Genomic DNA, 19551 nt, shown 5'->3' with positions numbered 1-19551 from the left:
GAAATGTGTTTGTGAAGTCTACCATTCATATTCTCACATATTATAACCAGGTCTACACTTGCTATTACAATTTGAACCCTTTGGGATTTTGATAGGAATAACCAATGTTTAATTTGTTGGTAATTAAAAAGCTACAGCTCCAATAACAGTGCAGTAGCCTATTCTGTTTCAATGGTGCACACTTGTACTTCCTGTCTGTTAGATGTTGTTACAACACAGCCGACCAAACCCATCAGTGTGGTCAGATGTTCAACACACTAGAAACTCTCATCCAGTATGTGTAGTGAGGAATAATTGCTTTTCAGCTCCGTGTAAGCCTGCTCTTTAAGGGTGTGCTGTAGGGACGTGTATACTAAGAAGATTGACGAGTCCATTCTCACAGCCCATAGGAGTCATACTGTTGAGTAAGGTTGTGTTGTAGTAGCATGGACCGGCTGAGTTCTGATTTCATATAGCTCTATTAATACTAAAATAGCTGTAGCTTACTGTAGTTTTTGCCTGACAACAGGAACTAAAATACATGCGTCCTAATAATACAAAGCTACCCACCCTCCTCAGGTGTGACTATGATTGATTTAGTAGTTGAGACGGCCGTTTTCCAGCCATCTATCGTGGCGTGACAAAAGATTGACCCCCCAAGCACTCCATTTAGCGATAAAAGCCGCTGCTGACTCTTGGCCAGCCTTCTTTGCTTGGCGCATCACGTGCGTCCATGTGACAGGCCAATCAGGAAAATGGAATGCGTTAATGGAGACGGAGATGGCCACTCTCCCCCCACGCGCTTGTGCCGTGCCCCTCATCATCTCACCTCCTCACATATTGTTTTAGCAAATGTAACCGCTGTCACCAGGGGCGGGATGGATGATGTCTTACAGTTAATAGGCTCTAAATCAAGGCTGCAGCACGGACAATCACAAAGCGGGGAAAGCTGTCACCTAAGACCCCCTCTCAAGGTTACCATTGCGGATTGTGGATGGACTGAATTTGTTCTCTTCTTTTCAGTCTCTTCAGCGGCAGTTAAGTCCTCTCACCTCCTCCTCTTCTGTTCCATCTAAATCTTTCTCTCCTGCTATCTCCATTGTTCATTCTCTTGCGCACCGTCCACACTTTGCACCACTTTCACTTCAGACTTTCTCATCCCAGATATTTTTCTGTTTAATCCACTACTTTGCCCAAACCTTTCCTCTCCACCTCCTTCTGTCCTCGTCTGTATCTCCCTCACTTCACTATCTCAGTCATTCGCCCTCTCCCCAGCTGTCACGTCTCCCTGTCTAGCTCTACAGTGCTTCTCGTCGTGACTCTAATTCAGTTCCTCTCTCCTTACCCACCCTGCTTTCTGCCCTTTCTCTATACTTCCTATTTTTCTCCCTACCTTTCTCCCTCAAAACCAGTCACAGGGTTTAATTAGCCTCCATTCATTTAGTGAAGGACACGCGTACTTTCATAGGTGGTCGGCGATTGTCTGTCTAATTCATTTATCTGTAAAGCTCTTGAATAGCGGGAGGCAGCTCGTGTTGATGAAACTGTGAAAGGAAGAAGACCAAGGAAATGTGAATGCCACAGTTGTAGGCAGGTGCTGAGCTCTTGGTTTGTGGGTGGCGCTCTACCCAAGGACATGCGAGCCGAGTGAATGCCAATGCAAATCTATTGAAATTCAATTTCAAGTGCTATTTGCAAAAAGCACCTACACAGAACACATTCGGGGTGAATGTATTCCTGCATTTTACAGACACTGAATACAGTGAATGAATAATAAGTTACTAATGTCAAGGACTACGGAGCTCGCCTCTCAAAACGTCTCCGTTTGACCCTTACTATCAACGGGAACAAGGCCGTGGAGCGTACGAGACGCAGCCGGGTTTGTTCGGATGAACTTGTATTTGCATCGACTTGCATTTGGTTGCATCACATTATCAAAATGATTTTGTTTACACTGGCAGTGTTGTTCATCTTCTGTCTAATGGTTTGGCATGCCGTTTGGAACCCAGGAATAGCTGTTGCTAAGGCAACAGCTAATATGGCTCCAAATATGGAATCATGAGAGAAGAATATACAATCTAAAAAAGTGATATTCTTAAAGCTGCACTAACTGAGTTTTAATTACAGGGAAGCTTACAGGGAAGAAACACAGCCCGGTATAACATTGGCTTATCAAGTTGTTATGCTAACACGTTAGCAAACAGCTGCCCAGGAACAAATTCAGCAGAGCGCAACATTAGCATTAGCCTGTTCAAGACCATTACCGGTATTTAGAGAGATGCATATTGTCCGACTTTAACAGGTGCAACAGGAGAGTGACAGAGATGTATGGTCTGTGCTCGGCAACACAGACCAATCAGGTAAAATTAAAACACCTGTGTGGATTTACCTAGGGAGTGTAGGGCGCTTAATATGACAAATACTGTATGGGCACTTCAGAAATGACAGAAATTACACACATTTCATGTTAAAAAGCACAGAGGCTTTGACACCCATGGTGTACCCGCACAGGTGTTTTCACTTAGGCTGTTTTAGACCTCTTTTTCTGGACTGTTTGATTGATCACTCTCCCTTTGGACAAGCCAGAGAGCCAAGACAGCCAGAGAAATAGAATAAGTGTAGAATGGGCATTCCCATTAAAAACCACATAGCAAGAGCAGCCGCCGTGTTTATACATGTGTCTTGTATATGTACTGTATGTGTGCTGCTATTGCAACCGTTGTAGCCGGCTAACCTCCATATGAACTAAAACGACTTACATACTTTTCTGTAGCCCGGTGTGGCATGTAGGCATTGTGGAATCGGTAAACTAGCAACTTACCCGGCGGACAGCTGGCTAGTTACCTATCTTGCTAATTCCACCATGTTTAAATGTTACACTGATTACAGAAAATGGGCCAAACATCATCATGCTTGTGGCCATCTATCTTTGGAAGTGCATCCACCCTCCTAGCTAAGACTATTGCCCCACTGACATGTTTTCACCATGATAACAACAATCAACATTTTTTTTGTATCGGTCAAATGACCACAGAAAACAATTCAAAGTCCATACTAGCCCTATTCTTTTTGGCTCCAGCAAACCTGAGCCCAACTGAGCAGAGGTTTTATCAGGCAGATGAACTGAAAACACCTGTGTTTGTATGCAGAGACTATAACTTCTCGAGTGACATTATTCTTCATCTCCAGTCTCAATTTACATCATTAACTACTTAAAAGTATGCCCAAGCATACAGATTAACTGAATGACCAGAAGAAGTCTGGAGAAAAGCAGTAATGTTGCTGTGTGGAGTGCTTTACTTTGAATAGATTGAAAATCGAGTGGTGCAACCTTAAGTGCTTTAGCGCCCGCCTCTCATGGACCCTCTGCTTTTTGACCTCTCTTTCCGTCTGATGAAGACAAATAGCCCTTTCCCAATGCCTGGGTAGAAGCTTTTAGAAACCTTCTGTAGTGAGAACCAAGTAGGACACACTGCACAAGGTGATTCCCAGGATGAGAAACCCAAACTAGGCCACAGTATAATGCCGGAGATGTCATTATAACAGTGCTGTGAAAGTATTTCTTTTGTACTGTAAATCGCGACTGTCCACCCAAGACAGCATCTGTCCTTTCAGCGCCCCAAAATAACAAAGCCCTCCAGTGGCCAGAGTAATAGATTGCTGCAGGGATGGTTGTAGGCTAATCCCGAAGGTTAGCAATGAACTGGTTCCCTTGACAAAGAGCCAATGGGATTTTTCCGTTGGATCGGAGACAATAAACTCTGCGGCAAACACAAATTCATGATACTTACAACTTCATCTTCACAAATGAACACCACTTTTATTATTTTTGAAGAGTGAATGCATTCGGCAGGAGTGAAAAGGCTTTAAATGACACCATAGAACTAATCACAGAACCAAGCATTAAAATCTCTTAAAGCTTTGTTAACCATGGGCCGTTTTTCCGGTATTTAAACAAAAGAAAACAATGACTTTGAGACAAAGAAACCAGAAGTGTAAAGATGCTCTATTATTACGTTAGCATAGACGGAAGTCAGGTGATGATGTAAAACATTGGACTTAAACACGGTTGTTTGTTTCTTGTTTCCAGCAAACAGCCAAATAAATCTTTTTTTAGAAAGCATGACGACATTCCTCGACCTCAGATGTAGTCACTAGTCACGTTGTCGGTTGCTGTTTGCAAAGACAGCTTTCCAACTTTGCCCCTCCTTTCCAGCTGAGCGGGCGAGAGAGGGAGAGAGAGCGCCACGGTGCTTTTGAGCGAGCTGGAGAGGGAGTGGAAAGAGGGCACAGACAAACGATATCGCCTTGCTGATAAAGGGCTTGTTATGAAAATCAGTCAGACAAAGCCTGATCTTATTTTCTCTCCAAGAAATCACCAGTGACTACATGTTAATGTCGTCTTATCTGTAATTAGAAATTAATGAAAGCTAAAGTCAATTATTGCCTGCTCCAACATGTTTGATAAATCCAGCAAGCTCCTAAACATCAACACTGACTTTGTACAACCAGGCAAGACAATAAGCACGGCCAGCTAATTTATTTGTGTAATCAGAGCGACAAACGTGCATCAAGACGTATGATACATATGCTTAATGTTTGTGACTACACATCACAATATCGTAAACAAATGATAGCTCTTTTCTGTACATACAATTAACTCCAGCCTTTCTTCACTGTCGGATTAATACAAACTATGTAAATGTGGCTCTGCACTCTCCATGTTATTAGGAAGCATTTCACTGTAACCAAGTAACCAGGTTTTAGGAAGTATTTCTTTCACCATGGCTAAAAATAATGTGGACAATGTTGATTAAGATAAGATTCTATAATACTATTACATTCATAATGATGCAATTGACTGGTTTCTAGAGGGAAAGCTGATGAAGCTGTTGAACGTCACTGAAGAGGTTTGAAAAATTAAAGAGCAAATCAAAATCGATGATTAATTTAGGGCTTGAGGTATGAATGTGGACTACCGATTAAAAGTTTTATGCGATCTGGACATTATAATCATTTGTATATGATGGTATCTATGACATAATTAACCATAAACCGACCTTTGAACAGAAATGGATTTAAGAAATCTGTGAAACATGATGAACGTTTTGGTTTACTATTTGGTTTCGCTTGATAGAAATGTGAAAGTGATCCACGTCTAAACCGGCTCTTCCTCTCCTTCTTCTCTTCAGATATTGACGAGTGCGCCGAGGGGAAACACTACTGCAGGGAGAACACCATGTGTGTTAACACCCCTGGCTCGTTCATGTGCATCTGCCATACGGGCTACATCAGGATCGATGACTATTCCTGCACAGGTGAGTTCCTCTGCTGACCTTTTGGCACATTGAAATCCAGTGCAGATGCCATTGGGGTTTTTTTTCTGGCTTTGTGAGCCTCAGCTTCCACAGCAGCCATTTTGTGTCCAGAGTTTCTGGCAGACTTGAAGTATGGATGGTGTTTGGTTGTTCTATCGGTGTGAAGACGAGGAGGAGAGACATGCAGGTGTAACAAGATTCAATGGGCAGATATGTCTTCACTGCAGGTTTCCACTACACAAGATTTTCAAAGCATTTATATACCTACGGTTATTGCTGATTAGAAATGATAAATGATAACCTTACTCATACACTGGAGGAGGTTTGATATCTTTATGATACATTGTGAGGCCAAAAGACACACGGACTTCCAGGACAGAGGAAGATGACATTCAGATATAAACCTAGTGAGTTATCAGTGTCAGAGTGCAGTGCCAGATGGAAGCTACTATCATGCTACAACAGAGAGACATATATATCATACAACACCTGCACATTACACTGTAAACCTTAGCCATGCACTCTTCCCCTCATTCTTTTTTCATGTTCGTTATGTCCCAAACGGCGCCGGGTTGGACGCATGTGTGTGTGAATCTGTCACGCTAGAATTATGTACCCTGTTCATTTGATAATGCGTAAGGACGAATGTCTCAGTTTGATTTGCTCCGATTGGTTTGGATCTGATTAGTAGCACAACATTAAAATAAAAACACACACAAATCAATAAAAGCCTTACTTTATGATTCAGCATACACTAGCAGTGGAGAAAAGCCTGAGAAAGCATCGAATCAGTTCTGTGTTGCGTTTGCTTTGTGTAGATTATGAAGCCCATCTGTCTCCCTACTTTGTTAAAGCTTTAGATTTGTCAAAAAATGTAGCATGTCTATGATATTGTACGATAAACTAGTTGTTATGTGACGTATTTGCAACTCTGAGCTTTTTGATAGGAATTCACATAATTGTGTTACAAAAACATGTAAAAGTTTGGACATGTAAAAGTACTTTCTGCCAGGTTTTGTGTGTGTGTGTGTGTGTGTGTGTGTGTGTGTGTGTGCGCGAGTGGACAGCCTTCATCTGGTGTGTGAATGTACTGTGTGTGTGTGATGAGGAGCAAGAAAGCCACTGAGAACCTGAGAAACAGAGAGACTGTGAGTGAAGGCGCCAGACCGATTTGTTCCTGAACAAAGTTGAAACCAAAGTCAATTTCAAAAGCAAACCAAATCAATCTGAAAAGATTGCATCGCTGTTCTGTGTTCTAGGTGATCGGGGTTGGTGCTGTGCTTGTTCATAACAGTTTCTTGTCATAGTTTGTCATCAGGTTATAGCAGAGAAGACACATTTATATGAGGGTAAAGACCCATACATCATTCTGGTTGACGAGGCCAGTTAGCAAAACACACCACATACTATTGTTTGGTACTTTTTGTTTTTGGATAAATGTCTTTAACAACATAGGATGTTTCGGCCATGAGGTCAACGAGACAGGTGGAGCTCGCCTACTTCACAAATGATTGTTTTTATGAATAATTTCTATTTAGGATACGTTATTCCTTGTCCTTTAGATTATTCGTAGAGAGGTGACAGGATACAAAGGAAAGAAAGTTGTAACAAAGATAACTCGGATTTCAAACATGAACATTTTTTTTTATCTATTTCAATTAACCTTTATTTATCCAGGATAATCTCATTGACATTTTGAATCTCTTTTACAAGGCTCCTGGTCAAGATGGCAGCGCATATATATAAAAAAGCACTTAAAAGCACATAAAGCTAACTTAAAAAAAAAAGATGTATATAAAATGATAATAGATGTCAATGAAAATAGTCTCTTTAAAAGCACTTATTACAAAAACGGTGCAGGTTCTAGGAATGAGGAACATCATTTGTCCACAAACTCTTCTTTTTGGCGTCAGTAGAGGACATGGATAAGAAGGGCAGTTTGTGTAACATGGCCTTTAAATTGCCTCTCATGCTCAGCGTCTAAACCTCTAATCCCCAAAAACATTTATTGTTAAATCAGCCCGAAAATTATACAATTCTAGCACCAGAGAGTTTTAAGCTCGAGGGAATCCACTTGTGGAAAGTTCAATCTTGGATCCAAAACTTACGTTTCACTCGATAAACATTATATAGAAAGTCCAAATACATTTTGGAACGTGTACTCTTCATGGGCTAAATACATAAAAAACTGTCTATAAGAATAAAATAATCATGTGCGAAATTTCTTGGTTCTTTCTCAGCCAATGTTTTTGGCATTTTCACCTGTATTAGATTGGAAAGTAATTGTTGTAAGGACCATTGTAAAGTAATCTGTAGTACATTGTCTATGTGAAGTTATGGCTTTGTTAAAATGCCAAATGCAGGACCACACTTAAGTAAATAAAAACATATGAGTCAGTAATCCCTCCATAATGTAATCTCTCTGTCCTTCGCCGTCATTCCAAAGTGCTGAGTGTGAGATCCACCTCGTTCCTCACCAGTTCGCAGCTTGTGAAACACGTTGCTAAGTAGCTCCCTGTGTGCATCGTCTCCGAAGAGGAGACGGCGTGCAACATTTCCTCACTGTCAGTAATTAAAAAAGCAATTTTCACCAATGCAAACTAATTCAGCAGCAGCAGCAGAGTGGAGGGGCTGGCTGCTGCCTGCACTGTACGCCTGAGGAATTAGGGCTCCAGCCTTCCTGCCGTGCCATTGGAGTTAGAATGAAAGACTCAAGACTGAGCAGCACAACGAACAGCCGGAGAAAACTCCCATTTCCTGCTCCATCTGGGACCCCCGAAGAGTTTCTCTCTTCCCGTGTCAATAGAAATCAGGAAATAATAGAGCATAGTTAAGGATTTGAGACTGTCTTCTATGAGCGGGCTTCTGAAAAGCATAAACAAGTTAGAACTGAGATTGAGGAATAGATATTTAATCTCTTTTTCTTGTGCTGATGATTTATTTAGAGAACGAAACCTCTTTGCTTACTCAGTCTTTTTTCATATTGTCTTTGGACAGCCTCTGTGCCTTATGCGATTTCACTCACCGCGTTTTCCCTCTAATCTTCTCAGCTATGGGCAAGTTTTGTTGTTTTATTCATTTGTCTTTCTTCCACGGAGCGCTCGTTCCTCAGATTCACAATGAAGATTAATATCCCCAAACCCAGTGGATTAAACTGTGTCACTAAATGTAGTTTCCTATTAAAATGCCTTCAAGTCACTGTAGTGGAATACACAGCTATGCGTCTCCTTATAAAAGTCAATTTGTGTGATTAAACCAAGGCTTATGCAGGGGCTTGATGTAATGACTTTTTCCCTGCATCAGTCACATTACCATCGCTCTCTCCCCACGGAGTTATTCAGCTATCAGCTCCCACACACACACACCCTCACATGGAACTTGAACCACAATCAGTAGTACAGGCACATCTCACCTCTTAGCCAATTAATAGAAAAATATATGAAAAAAATGAATGAAGCTTCCTATGCATGTTGATATGCTAGTTTAGTGCCACCTCTCTTATCCTGGTGGCATTAATTGACAACAAAAAGGGACGATGCTAAGCTAGTAGCTGCAGGAATCTACTGTTTATTAATAGCGAATGAACAGCTGCTTCTGTTTGAAAAGAGTCCAAAGGGAGTGCTGATTCCTCTAAGTTGCCCACAAGAAATATTACAGCTGTGGAAGGAACCATTAAACTGCCCCTCCCTTCAGTACCTATTGACAATGTACATTCACATGATATACGAGAATCTTTATCATCCTCAATGGCTTTCACCAATTAACGAGTCGCAGACTCGGCAGAAACAATGTCCCGGTATTGATAGTCATATTTCCGCATGCATTACAGTGCAGTATGAGAACCACTATGCCTAGTAAAGAGGATTAAGTTGACTGTAGTTCATTTCATGGCTCAGTGTTTATGTGCTGAATAGTGGATTTAAGGACTGATCTGCAGATTTAAACCTGGACAGAACAGCATGGAGCCCTATATTTCTCTCCGGCTTGTCAGGGGGTCAGTGAGCTCAGACAGAAGTCTGTATTTTACATCGAGACCACCTGCAGCGAGGGGGGTCGCAGGTTCAGATCCCAGCTGGTGGTAGACCAGAACGCGGACTTCGTGTACTTGTTTAAATGAAATATACAACCAAATGTCCTGACACGGCCAGGGCACTGTGTCCAGTGGAGCCTTTAGCAAAAAAAAAAAAAAAAACTTTCTTTTGCCCTATGTCTTTGACGACACTTTATCCTTGATCTTGAAGGTCAAGAATTCCTCCTCTTTCTTCCCCCTTACGCTTCATCTTTTCCCCAAAGTGCCCGAGGTGCTCCTCGCTCTCTGAGATTAGCAGCTAATCCATGAAAGGTAGCAGACTTGCCTGTGCTCCCCCTCTGAATGTTATTCAAGATGTGTATGTGCGAGGTGCACATGAGTGTGCTTGTGCCCGAGGTGCGTATGCAGGGTGGGTGTCCTTGTTCTAATCCTGTGATAGCCAGACCTGGACCCCTACGGCAGGGGAATAGAGGAGAAGAAGGGGATAAAAGGATGGACAGGGGCCAAAGGTGGAGCACAGGGTTGACAACAACAGAGATCAGAAAAGAAGGTTTTCAGCCTGGCTACTCAAAGGATATAGCCACAGATAAATAGTGGAGTTTTGGTCTTTTTTTCAAAGACACCCAAATAGCTATTGTTTAACTAACACTTACATGGGCATTTGGATTTATAAGACTTTATTTGTTGCAGATGGGGGAAGCCAATGATGCTAAGGATTTGTCATTTTAAAGGTGCCCTTTGAAATGTTCTTGTAAACAACCAAGTTATGTTCACTTTCAGTGTTTCTCATCCAAATGTTTAATTAATTTTCTACTACATGAAACATTAGCAAAGCCAATTAGGGCAAACAGACCTGTTGTTTCTATCCATTCTTGCTAGCTTGCGGTCTTGTTCTTACTTGCCTGTCTCGGCACATTTTCGTCAAATTTCTTGGTGGTTACCACCACCAACTGTCGGTCGAATAGTGTGAAAACAACGGCTGGACATTGTATTTGTCCAACAAATCAAAATTGAAAGCACTGCAATGTGTTGTTTGCGTGGGTTGTTTTTTTTCTCCATTCTTTTTCATCCTTGCGGACATTTTTTTCCCTGACATACATATCATAAGATCATCACCCTTACAGGCTTGTAATTGTGAAGTTCAAGTCGAGGCTACAGTGTTTTCAGGAAATCAGCCTGAGGTCAGGCCTCGCTGAGTCTTGCTGTTGTTTTGGCAGAAGGTGGAGGGAAGTCAAGCGGGAGGAGAAACGGCCAGCTCCGGAGAGAGATCCCCGGTGACAGGCTGTACATAATTGATTGTTTATCTGTCTACAGCCTGGGCAGCAGCAGTCAGCACTGAAGTACCTATCTCGCACAAACACACACACACGTACACATTTTAGGGATTTAGTTGGTTTCGATTTAGAGTGCAGCAGTGTAATAAGCCTAAAAAAAAAAAAAAGAACCCCGAAATTACAAGTAACCTCTGCTAAACTCAAGGGTCATGGTGATAATACACACGGAGAGCACCTGGTGGCTCTGCTGCTTTGTCTGTTCAGACTGACGGCTGGCTGTTCCCCACGCTGCCAGATGTGACCTTGTGAGAAAACCCCGCCTTATTCTCTTTCCTCTCCCCTGTGCTCCTATTACTGTTTTTATATGCCCATGAGCAGACTTTAATTCTGCCCAACAGCAGGTGAGTGTGTGTGCATGTGCGAGCGGAGCGGCAGGCCCTCCTAAGTGCCCTTCAATCCGTCTCTCACACGCGCAACGCACGCACACACACATCACACCCTCGATGGAGGAGCTCATCACAATGTCACTTTCAATTTGGATGAGCCCTCGGTCTGTTCGGGAGATGTAATGGATTGGATGATGGCAGGGAAATAGATGATGCGGCTCAGGTCTCCGGCAACAAGCATTCACATCTCTGATCCTCTCACCCTTCAGGTGCCGTCTTTCAGGCCTCGAACGTCACTGTCTTTTTTCAATTGCACGCGGTTGAAAAGTTGTGGGGGGGGATTTACCCCTAAGTAGGGACTGCATAGAAACATATTGTGTCTCTGTGGTTGAGGGAGGCTCCTGTGATCTGGGTAATGTCTGAACAAAATGTGAGAAATGATTGTATTTCCATCACCTGCCAAGCACAGCGTGGCCCCGAAATTCATTACAATAACAAGAAAGAGTCAAAAAAAAGTATTTTTCCACTTTCCATAAAAGTCGTTTTTGAAATACTGTTAGAGAGAGACCTCTCCTGCCAAAAGACTTCATGATTGTTTCGTTTAGGGTTTTTTGTGTGTTTCTTTTTGCACCTTTTTATGTCCAGATGGGATAGATAGCTGTTAAATAAGATTTCAGAAGGTTAAAACAAGTCCAGAAAGTTTTCTGCACTTCAGCTGATGCGCTGCTCGGCGAACAACTTATCAGAAAGCATTATTTATGTGAATCTCCAAAATCTGATAGATGAAGATTCTTCTTTTGTGTGTCTCAGTGGGATAAAGATCTGCCTTTGTGTTCATGGGCAGACGAAGGGCATACATTAAAGTGCATGTTCATACAGCAGGGGAGAGGGCTTAAATGATGTACAACCGTTTAGTTAAAGTCTTAAGTCAGCATCGGATGCGATTTCTTGTCTTCAGCAGGGATTCAAAATAAAAACATAGAAGACATCCAGACGAAGGGAGTTCAGTAAGTCAGCTCAGTGTGAAGGACTCTAGTTTAAGGATTTTAAACATTCAGCGCTGTAGCGCTAAAGGTCAGATGCACGTTTGACACACAGCTGATGGTAACAGAAAAATTAGGAATTATTCAAAAAGAGTCAGGTGTGGTGTCTGGCATCATACAAGCTATAATGACATGCACCTTTTTGACAGCCAAACAAAATGTAATGTCAAACTGGTAAAGCCTTCGCATCCAGCAGCCTTCAGAGAGATCAGATCCCATTTATATGAGCTCACAGCTTCTTGACAATAATATTTGAAGCATAAACACCAGGGTCTGATCTGATCATAAAAAAATAAGAAAATCTGCAGCTTCAAATTGTCAACAGCATAGAATTTCCCCTAATATTTCTGTTTATGACAGTAATACAAGATGTGGGTTGTGTAATGGCAAGAAGACCACAGTAATAAATCAAGTTTTATCCGCCATCCATCTACTTACTACCATTATTTACGCTGCTTTTCCACCCTACGTGAGGTAATTAGTCTAAGAAACATGCATTACTCTGTGCAGACACATTAACGTGCATATTTAACATTGTATGACTTTATAATCCCACACCCATATTATAATCCCTTCATGTGCTTGTGCAGATTTGCACCAGATAGAATCTGGCTTTATGGCTCCATTACCTTTTAAATATTTTTTTATACATGACAAATAATATATTTGAATTTGCAACTCTAGTAACTCATATTTCTCTGTCACCCACTATTGAATTTCCTGTATATGTGAAGACTTCACACTTTTCCTCATATTTTTTTCACACACTGCAATTTGTTTAAATTTGTTTTCTGCTCCTTGTCCACACTGACTTTGTGGTTTTATAACATTATTTGTACTGGGATTTGTGTAGAAGTAGATTATCCTCCAGGCCTTTATTGCATTTTATGCTGCCACCTCAATCTCCTGCCCAGATAGAGGGGAAGAGATTTGTTGTTTGCCAGTTGGATACAGTGTGTTGTTATTGGCTGTAGCCATTAGTCAAGCTTGTCAGTGGGATATTCATAACAAACCATATCACAAACTCCACAACAGCACCAGCAATGAGAGTTTAGGAGTCGTTGCCCTAAGGGGACATTTCATCAATGCTTGTGTGAAACTCACAGAAAAAAAAAAAGAAAAGAAAAAAAACATCTCTTGGTTCTTAATGGCCAATTCTGCCATTGTCCAACCCTCACATTAAAGGCCAGCTGGCTCATAGATGCAAAAATACAACAACGTATTGATGTATACATATATGTGCAAATGCAGCAGCTCATTTTCAGCAGTTAAGATGAATCATTCAGACCGTTCCACGTCACATATTGTGCCAAAAAAAGAACAACAAATTAGAGCAAAGCATCTGAAACAGCTTTTCATGACAGATCACGATGGGAGATAGAGAAATGACTCGTCCTCCAGTCGGCTGTTTGTCACCGATGTCTTATTACCAGACTCACAGCTGTCTAACTATCAAGTCATTTAATCCAAGACTGAGCCTCAAATCGCTTTTTCTTAATGGAAAGTAAAATAAATTACCAGCTGGGTGCGATCATTCATCACATTTACAAGGAAAATAAACATTCAGTTTTATTTAATCAATTTTTTTTTTTATAGTAATAGTGTGCAGATGGGAATATAATGACAGATTTGAACTATGGATGAAACCACTGTGGAAACAGTTTCACTGCTACATTTCCCCACTAGTTTTATGCTATGTATTTTACAAATCCACGTGAGACTAACGAGCTTGTTTGCAGTGACGTCTGTTGTGCTGTTTTTGTCTTCAGAGCATGACGAGTGCCTCAGCGGGCTTCACAACTGCGACGAGAACGCCCTGTGCTTCAACATGGTCGGAGGCCACAGCTGCTCCTGCAAGCCGGGCTACACGGGCAACGGGACGGTCTGCAAAGGTAAGCACCGCCATGTCAGTTAGACACAGTTAGAACTTTGCATTTCTACAAATACAGTCTGCCATAAAACACAGTTTAAGTTAATAAGAATCTTTCATCCGGAAGAATTACATAGAAATAAAGGACAATTTAAGCAAATGTGTAGTCCTTAAAAAATTCGAAAGGCCTTAATCTAGAGCCAGTGTTTGGTTTGTCCGTTCTGGGCTCCTGTAGAAACAAGGCAGTCAGCTTCATGAAGAGGTCCCCCCTCTGTGTGTAGATATAAATGGCTCACTCTAAGGTAAAACACAACACAACAATTCTTAAATTTGGTTGATAATACCCTAAAGAAAACATATTATAAATATTAAAGTCCATGTCTGCTAATTGATCCCTCTAAATGCTACACACTGTCAGATCACATTCATCTGAGCTCATTTAATTATCATATAATGAGCAGTAAAAGACGAAATGGAATTCATCTTCAATGTCACGTAAATCACATAATAAACAGTGTCCTCTCTTCAGGGAGACCATTAAACACGCCTGTTTCTATTGCTCATGGTAATGTTACGGAGCGTAACTGCACACACGAGTCTAAACCGGAGTCGTCCTCTCAGTGTTGGTTTCACGGTACAATCTGTTCGTAATTAAGGTTTTGTATCAAACATCATCACACAACCTTCCCTTTTACATGAGGAACACTTTTTGCTGTGCTTTGTTGTGAAAATAAAAGGTAAATCAATCTTATAAAATAATAATAAACATGGATGTCCGGCAAAATATTATATTCGCTAGTCTGTTCCATCACATTAGCTCCCAACTCTATCCCAAATCTCATCACCATGTAAACCTTATTGTGGTTATACTCACGGAAAAGCCTTAATAAGTGCTTCTGTGAGTGTGTGTGTGTGTGTGTGTGTGTGTGTGTGTGTGTTGTTCAATTTGTAGTCCATGTCTTACTATAGGAACTTGATTTGACCTTACCTGATTAATCTATCCCTTGATTAGAAATCAATTTAAAGGGGAAGTGCACCGATCTTCCGCCTAACAATCAGTTGACTTGTCATCAGGAGTGGAAGACTTTTGTCTTCCCGGGCTCATAATGTCAACAAGAACAAGGTGTTGGTAAATTGCTTCTTTTCCCCGAGCAACAGGCCAGAACCTCAAATGAACAGTTCTCTATCTTAGACATTAAACGCCTATCAAAGTATAGTTACTGATCATTTTCTGTGTTCGACTAATTGACAATGCTAAATTGTTGGGGTGCCCCTTTAACAAAATGTGAAGCACTGTGTGGTGCTCTTTTTACTGGATAGGTTTTCTTTTTTTTATGTCTTATTCTCTATTCTGGGGAAACTGCATAATGTGTGTATGTATTTCATTTATTTCCATTTCATCCTGTCAACTTCAATGACTTCTCTGTGTTTTGGGGGACACATTAACTAACAGTCTACCCATGGATAATGAACATTTTTGAATTAACCTTGGTAAGATGCATTAATCATGTGAAATAATATCGCGAGAGCCGGTAATGAATCACCTCACCAAATTAGCTCTTATTCTGTATGCAAATACATATGCTGCTGCTGGTCTAATTGCATAGTTAATGCTCGTTTGTCTTCGTGAGTAACGGCTCTTCTCCTCCGGTTTACCTCTAGCTATGTGTGACGGATTGTGCCAGAATGGGGGAACCTGCATCTCACCTAACAACTGCGTTTGCCAGCAAGGGTTTAGTGGGAAGAGATGCGAGACAGGTAAGAGTTAATTTCAGTTCCCCATCCTACGTTTCTCTCCTCATAAAACAGCTCAATGAAGACTTTTGACTGAATGTGCGAGAAGGGGACGTGGAACGGAAAGAAGAGGTGACGTGACGTGAGGGGGGGTTTTATTTTCTTCAGCTCTAACAGGAGAAGAGACAAAAGGAACGGGCAGGGGAGATTACTAAGAATTTAAGATTGCAGCTGTTGCTTGAGTTATCTTGATATGGGCTCTTGTTTAAAAAAGGCAGTGATAGTACTTTGTGCAGCTCTGACCCCGACAAAACAGCTGATCTGTAAATACAGAGATGTTTCCGGTATTCACAATCTGCTATTTTCACTGTGTGTGTGTTTGTGGCTGCATGTGTGTGTCTGACTGTGTGGGTCCGTGGTGAATAATGAGCTTGTACCTCCTCCAATGGCCCGATGGAGGATTTGAACTGCAGTCGCAGCACTAAGGGAATTACCCCATATCAGCGCCCATAGTAATCAGCATGGCAGTCCTCCTCATAGGCACCGTGCCACGTCCAAATTACAACTGCACAAACTCCTGATGCACGATACCATGATAGGGTGTGATATCTCAACCCCGAGTGTCAGGTCTGTGTGTGTTTATAGCAAAGACCATGTCACGGCATGCTCTCGTGCATAGAAATATGTCAAACTCAACGTTGTGATAAGAGTCGGGGCTTTGCACCCTATTCAGTGTGTTTTCCCCTGCAGTGCTGGTGATTTGCCCAAGAAATGCTGTAATCCCGGTCTAGCTAGACACCCTGTACGTCTAATCTATAGCAGCAACACCTTCCTCATAACCCGCCTCAACCTTTCGCGGAGTGTCCTTGAGGAGACAAGCAGGCAGGGCTAATAGAAAGTCAAGTCATGACGGTTCCCTCAGTGTGTGCGCTTGTGTTTGAGTGAAGCAAACTGAGCCTTGCTGCTTGCTCATTGGCCCAGGTATTGATTGCACATAAAGGACCTTTTTTTTACGAGGCATCTTTTTTACTGCCAGCCTTAAAGTAAATGAATTTCCTCATGGTGCTGCTATGAGACGCTGAGAAAGGGGGATCGTGTGTGTGTGTGTGTGTGTGTACTGAGAATGTGTTAACACACCTAAACATAATGACTTATCCTCCTCCCCATTTTGCAGCAAGAGAGGGTTCTAAGGACCTCGTCTCTTAGTAATGGCATGGTCCAGGCAATCACACATTTCATTACCTTCCATAGTGTTTTAGATCCCCACCTTTCTCTCTTTGTCTCCCTCTCTCACTTTACTCTCTTTTGTGAGTGTCCCGCGTCTCAAAAAACAGTCAGAATAGTCCATCAAAGGAGAAATCTCACAGAATGTACAGCAGCTTCATCCAAGGTGATTCGATTCATCATTCGGTATCTCAAAAGCTCTACAAATTAGTACGATTTGTAGGAACGTTTCTTTGTTGTAGCATGATTTGTTTTCACACTTCTATTTTTCATCAGATCAATCATATCAAGTTTAGCTTTTTGTTCTTAAATAATTTATATCTTTCTCCACAAAAAAAGGAATACATTCCCTAAAAAAGTCAAAGCACACTGCCTTTTAAATGTTTTATATTTTATTCTAGTGGCTACATGAAAAACAAGAGCATGACGAACACACCATTCAAACAATCACACACAATGACTGTGAATTATATTCATTAAAAGTCGTACATTTAAGAATTTTTGGTGACATTCAGCTCCCCCTTAAAAACCATATGCTAAATTAATGAATACTATATCACAGATAATAGAAAAGAAGACACTGAGAAGCACAAGAAGCCCTGCCTCATTAGTTTTTTTGTTTATTGGAAATAAATACGAAAAACAAATAAAAAGGTAATGGTATCCAGCCATGCACATACTTTTGCATTTATTTGTCCAGGTTTCTGTGATATCGACCTGACATTTCTACCTTAGCATAAGGGTTAGCCGTACATAACATGAATTAACATGTGAGCGGGGCATCAATCTTCTCACCTCTTTCTCAAGAAAGCGAACAAGAACTGTTGAACTAGAACCGCTTGAAGTGAATGATCTGTTTTATTGTATTTTTTTGAGCACCAACCTTTGAAGATGAGACTGAAAAACAACTGGTTGCAAACCACTTTCTTGTCATTAATAGAGTTGTCTTTTTGGCCCAACACACCATGAGAGGATGAGAGGGTGGCAGCTCGGGGATCAGTCTGTTTTTTGGGATCCTCTCCGCTCATCATCGAGGCTGATTAGAATTCAAGGTGCGGGGAAGGGAACACAAACAAACGCTCACGTGCACGCCCAATCTCTTGCACGCTCCTCGTGCCTCAGGCGACAAGATGTTTGTCACCACAGCTGCTGCTTCAGTGTGTGTCTATCTCTCTCCTCCCTCCCACAATATGACTCCCGCTCAATCTACAGCTACCATCCCTGCGTGCGTATTTGTACTTCAGGTTTTATAGTCCTGGACCACCACATAGGGCCTCATGCTACAGGGCGAAAACCTCTGGCACCATTTAGAGATTTCACCAGTCATTCAGCGTGAAAGGCGGGGGAGTCCATCTTATTGTCTCCTCACAGTGTGACAGGAGCTCCCATTGAGGGAAGTGTCTACTGGAGAAGCTCACAGAGATGTATGGAGGTTAATGTTCTGTTGGATATGCTGCTCTACTGGTGGGGAGAGGAGGTGGAGTGGAAAGGAAGATACAGATATGTTGGGGGGGGGGGAGAAACTGACAGATGCAGTGATGGAATGGGAAATGCGAGGAGAGAGATGGGTGGCTAGAGGCCAGGGGGTTAGCGAGTTTTCTCCGCATTTGGATGCGGAATGAGGCTGCCGGAGTCGGTGCAGCAGGAGGAGGAGAAGCGGAGCTGGGTGGATGAACATGGAAAAGCTTTCACTAAGTCTGGTCTCCCCAGCCCCAGAACCCTGTGAGCCTTTAGAGGCCTCCCCAGGGACTCGAGCACTTTTGCTCCTGCAGCGGTAGACTGACGGCCTGTCATAAGACACTGCACAGGAGCTCTTCAAGGCAGTGCGCTTACACACACACATGCCTACGGGCACGCACACACACACATTTACGTATGAGAAGATGCTAAAAGTTAGCTGATTGTCAACCTGTCCCATTTTGGATTGTTGTATGTCGGTGTACACGTGCGTGATATTTTGTGTCCTTTTGTGTCCGTAATAGTACAAGTACGAGGCTGCGTGTTAAAGTGTTTTTCAATTTGAGTCTTTTTGTGACTGTGTGTGTGTGTGTGTGTGTGCGGGCGGTTTGTCATTACCATTCAGGGGGAATGGATGGGGAGGGACAGGGGACACACATTGCTGACAGACAGACACCAGCAAATGGAGAACTCTGACACATCATGAATAATGCAGGACACAGCTGCGGCGGGGCACACACACTTCAGTGGTGGATATAAACGTACGCAGGACCAGCCATGTAATGTGTGCCCTGAACATGCCGCATAGTCAATATGGTAGCCTCGGGCTAGCACCGGGCCTTATATGGCTCGGGTGAGAGATGGGCAACGGCTGGAATGGTTTGTTTTTCAGCTAAAATGGATGTCCATTTTCTTCCCTTGGAGAAATCCAGAGTGAAATGTGCTACAATACCTCTTTTACGTCTTTTAAATCTTTGACATTTTTTTACCTACTCATGCCTGAATGCCAGATAGAATGAGTGAGGTAATTATTTTTGTGATATTGATATCGTGACACTATTTTGTCATTTAGCTTCATGCTGCAGGTATATATTTTTTTCTTGTAACATTCACACTGTTAAGAAGCAAAGTTGCACCACTGTTTTGCCCCAGGCCTTATTTCCCAATATCAGTTTAAGATGTTTTGTAAGCAAATTTCTGTGTATACATGTTCAAATTGTTCAGCCATGTTTGAA

The 19551-nt window shown here is 42.0% G+C and overlaps 1 protein-coding gene across 1 annotated transcript in view; it reads left to right on the top strand.

The window, feature by feature from the left end:
• Nucleotides 1-19551, top strand: part of nell2a (neural EGFL like 2a) — a 68886-nt gene that overhangs the window by 30855 nt on the left and 18480 nt on the right. Inside the window, exons 13-15 of the mRNA XM_084017055.1 lie at nucleotides 5172-5297; nucleotides 13800-13922; nucleotides 15563-15658. Of these exons, the coding sequence (XP_083873181.1) occupies nucleotides 5172-5297; nucleotides 13800-13922; nucleotides 15563-15658 (345 nt within the window). The remainder of the gene's footprint in view (nucleotides 1-5171; nucleotides 5298-13799; nucleotides 13923-15562; nucleotides 15659-19551) is intronic.

The sequence above is a fragment of the Eutrigla gurnardus genome, assembly GCF_963514095.1.
Source record: "Eutrigla gurnardus genome assembly, chromosome: 9".
Lineage (NCBI taxonomy): Eukaryota > Metazoa > Chordata > Actinopteri > Perciformes > Triglidae > Eutrigla > Eutrigla gurnardus.
The sequence above is the reverse complement of the archived record's forward strand: the minus strand, read 5'-3'. Positions and strand labels throughout refer to the sequence as shown.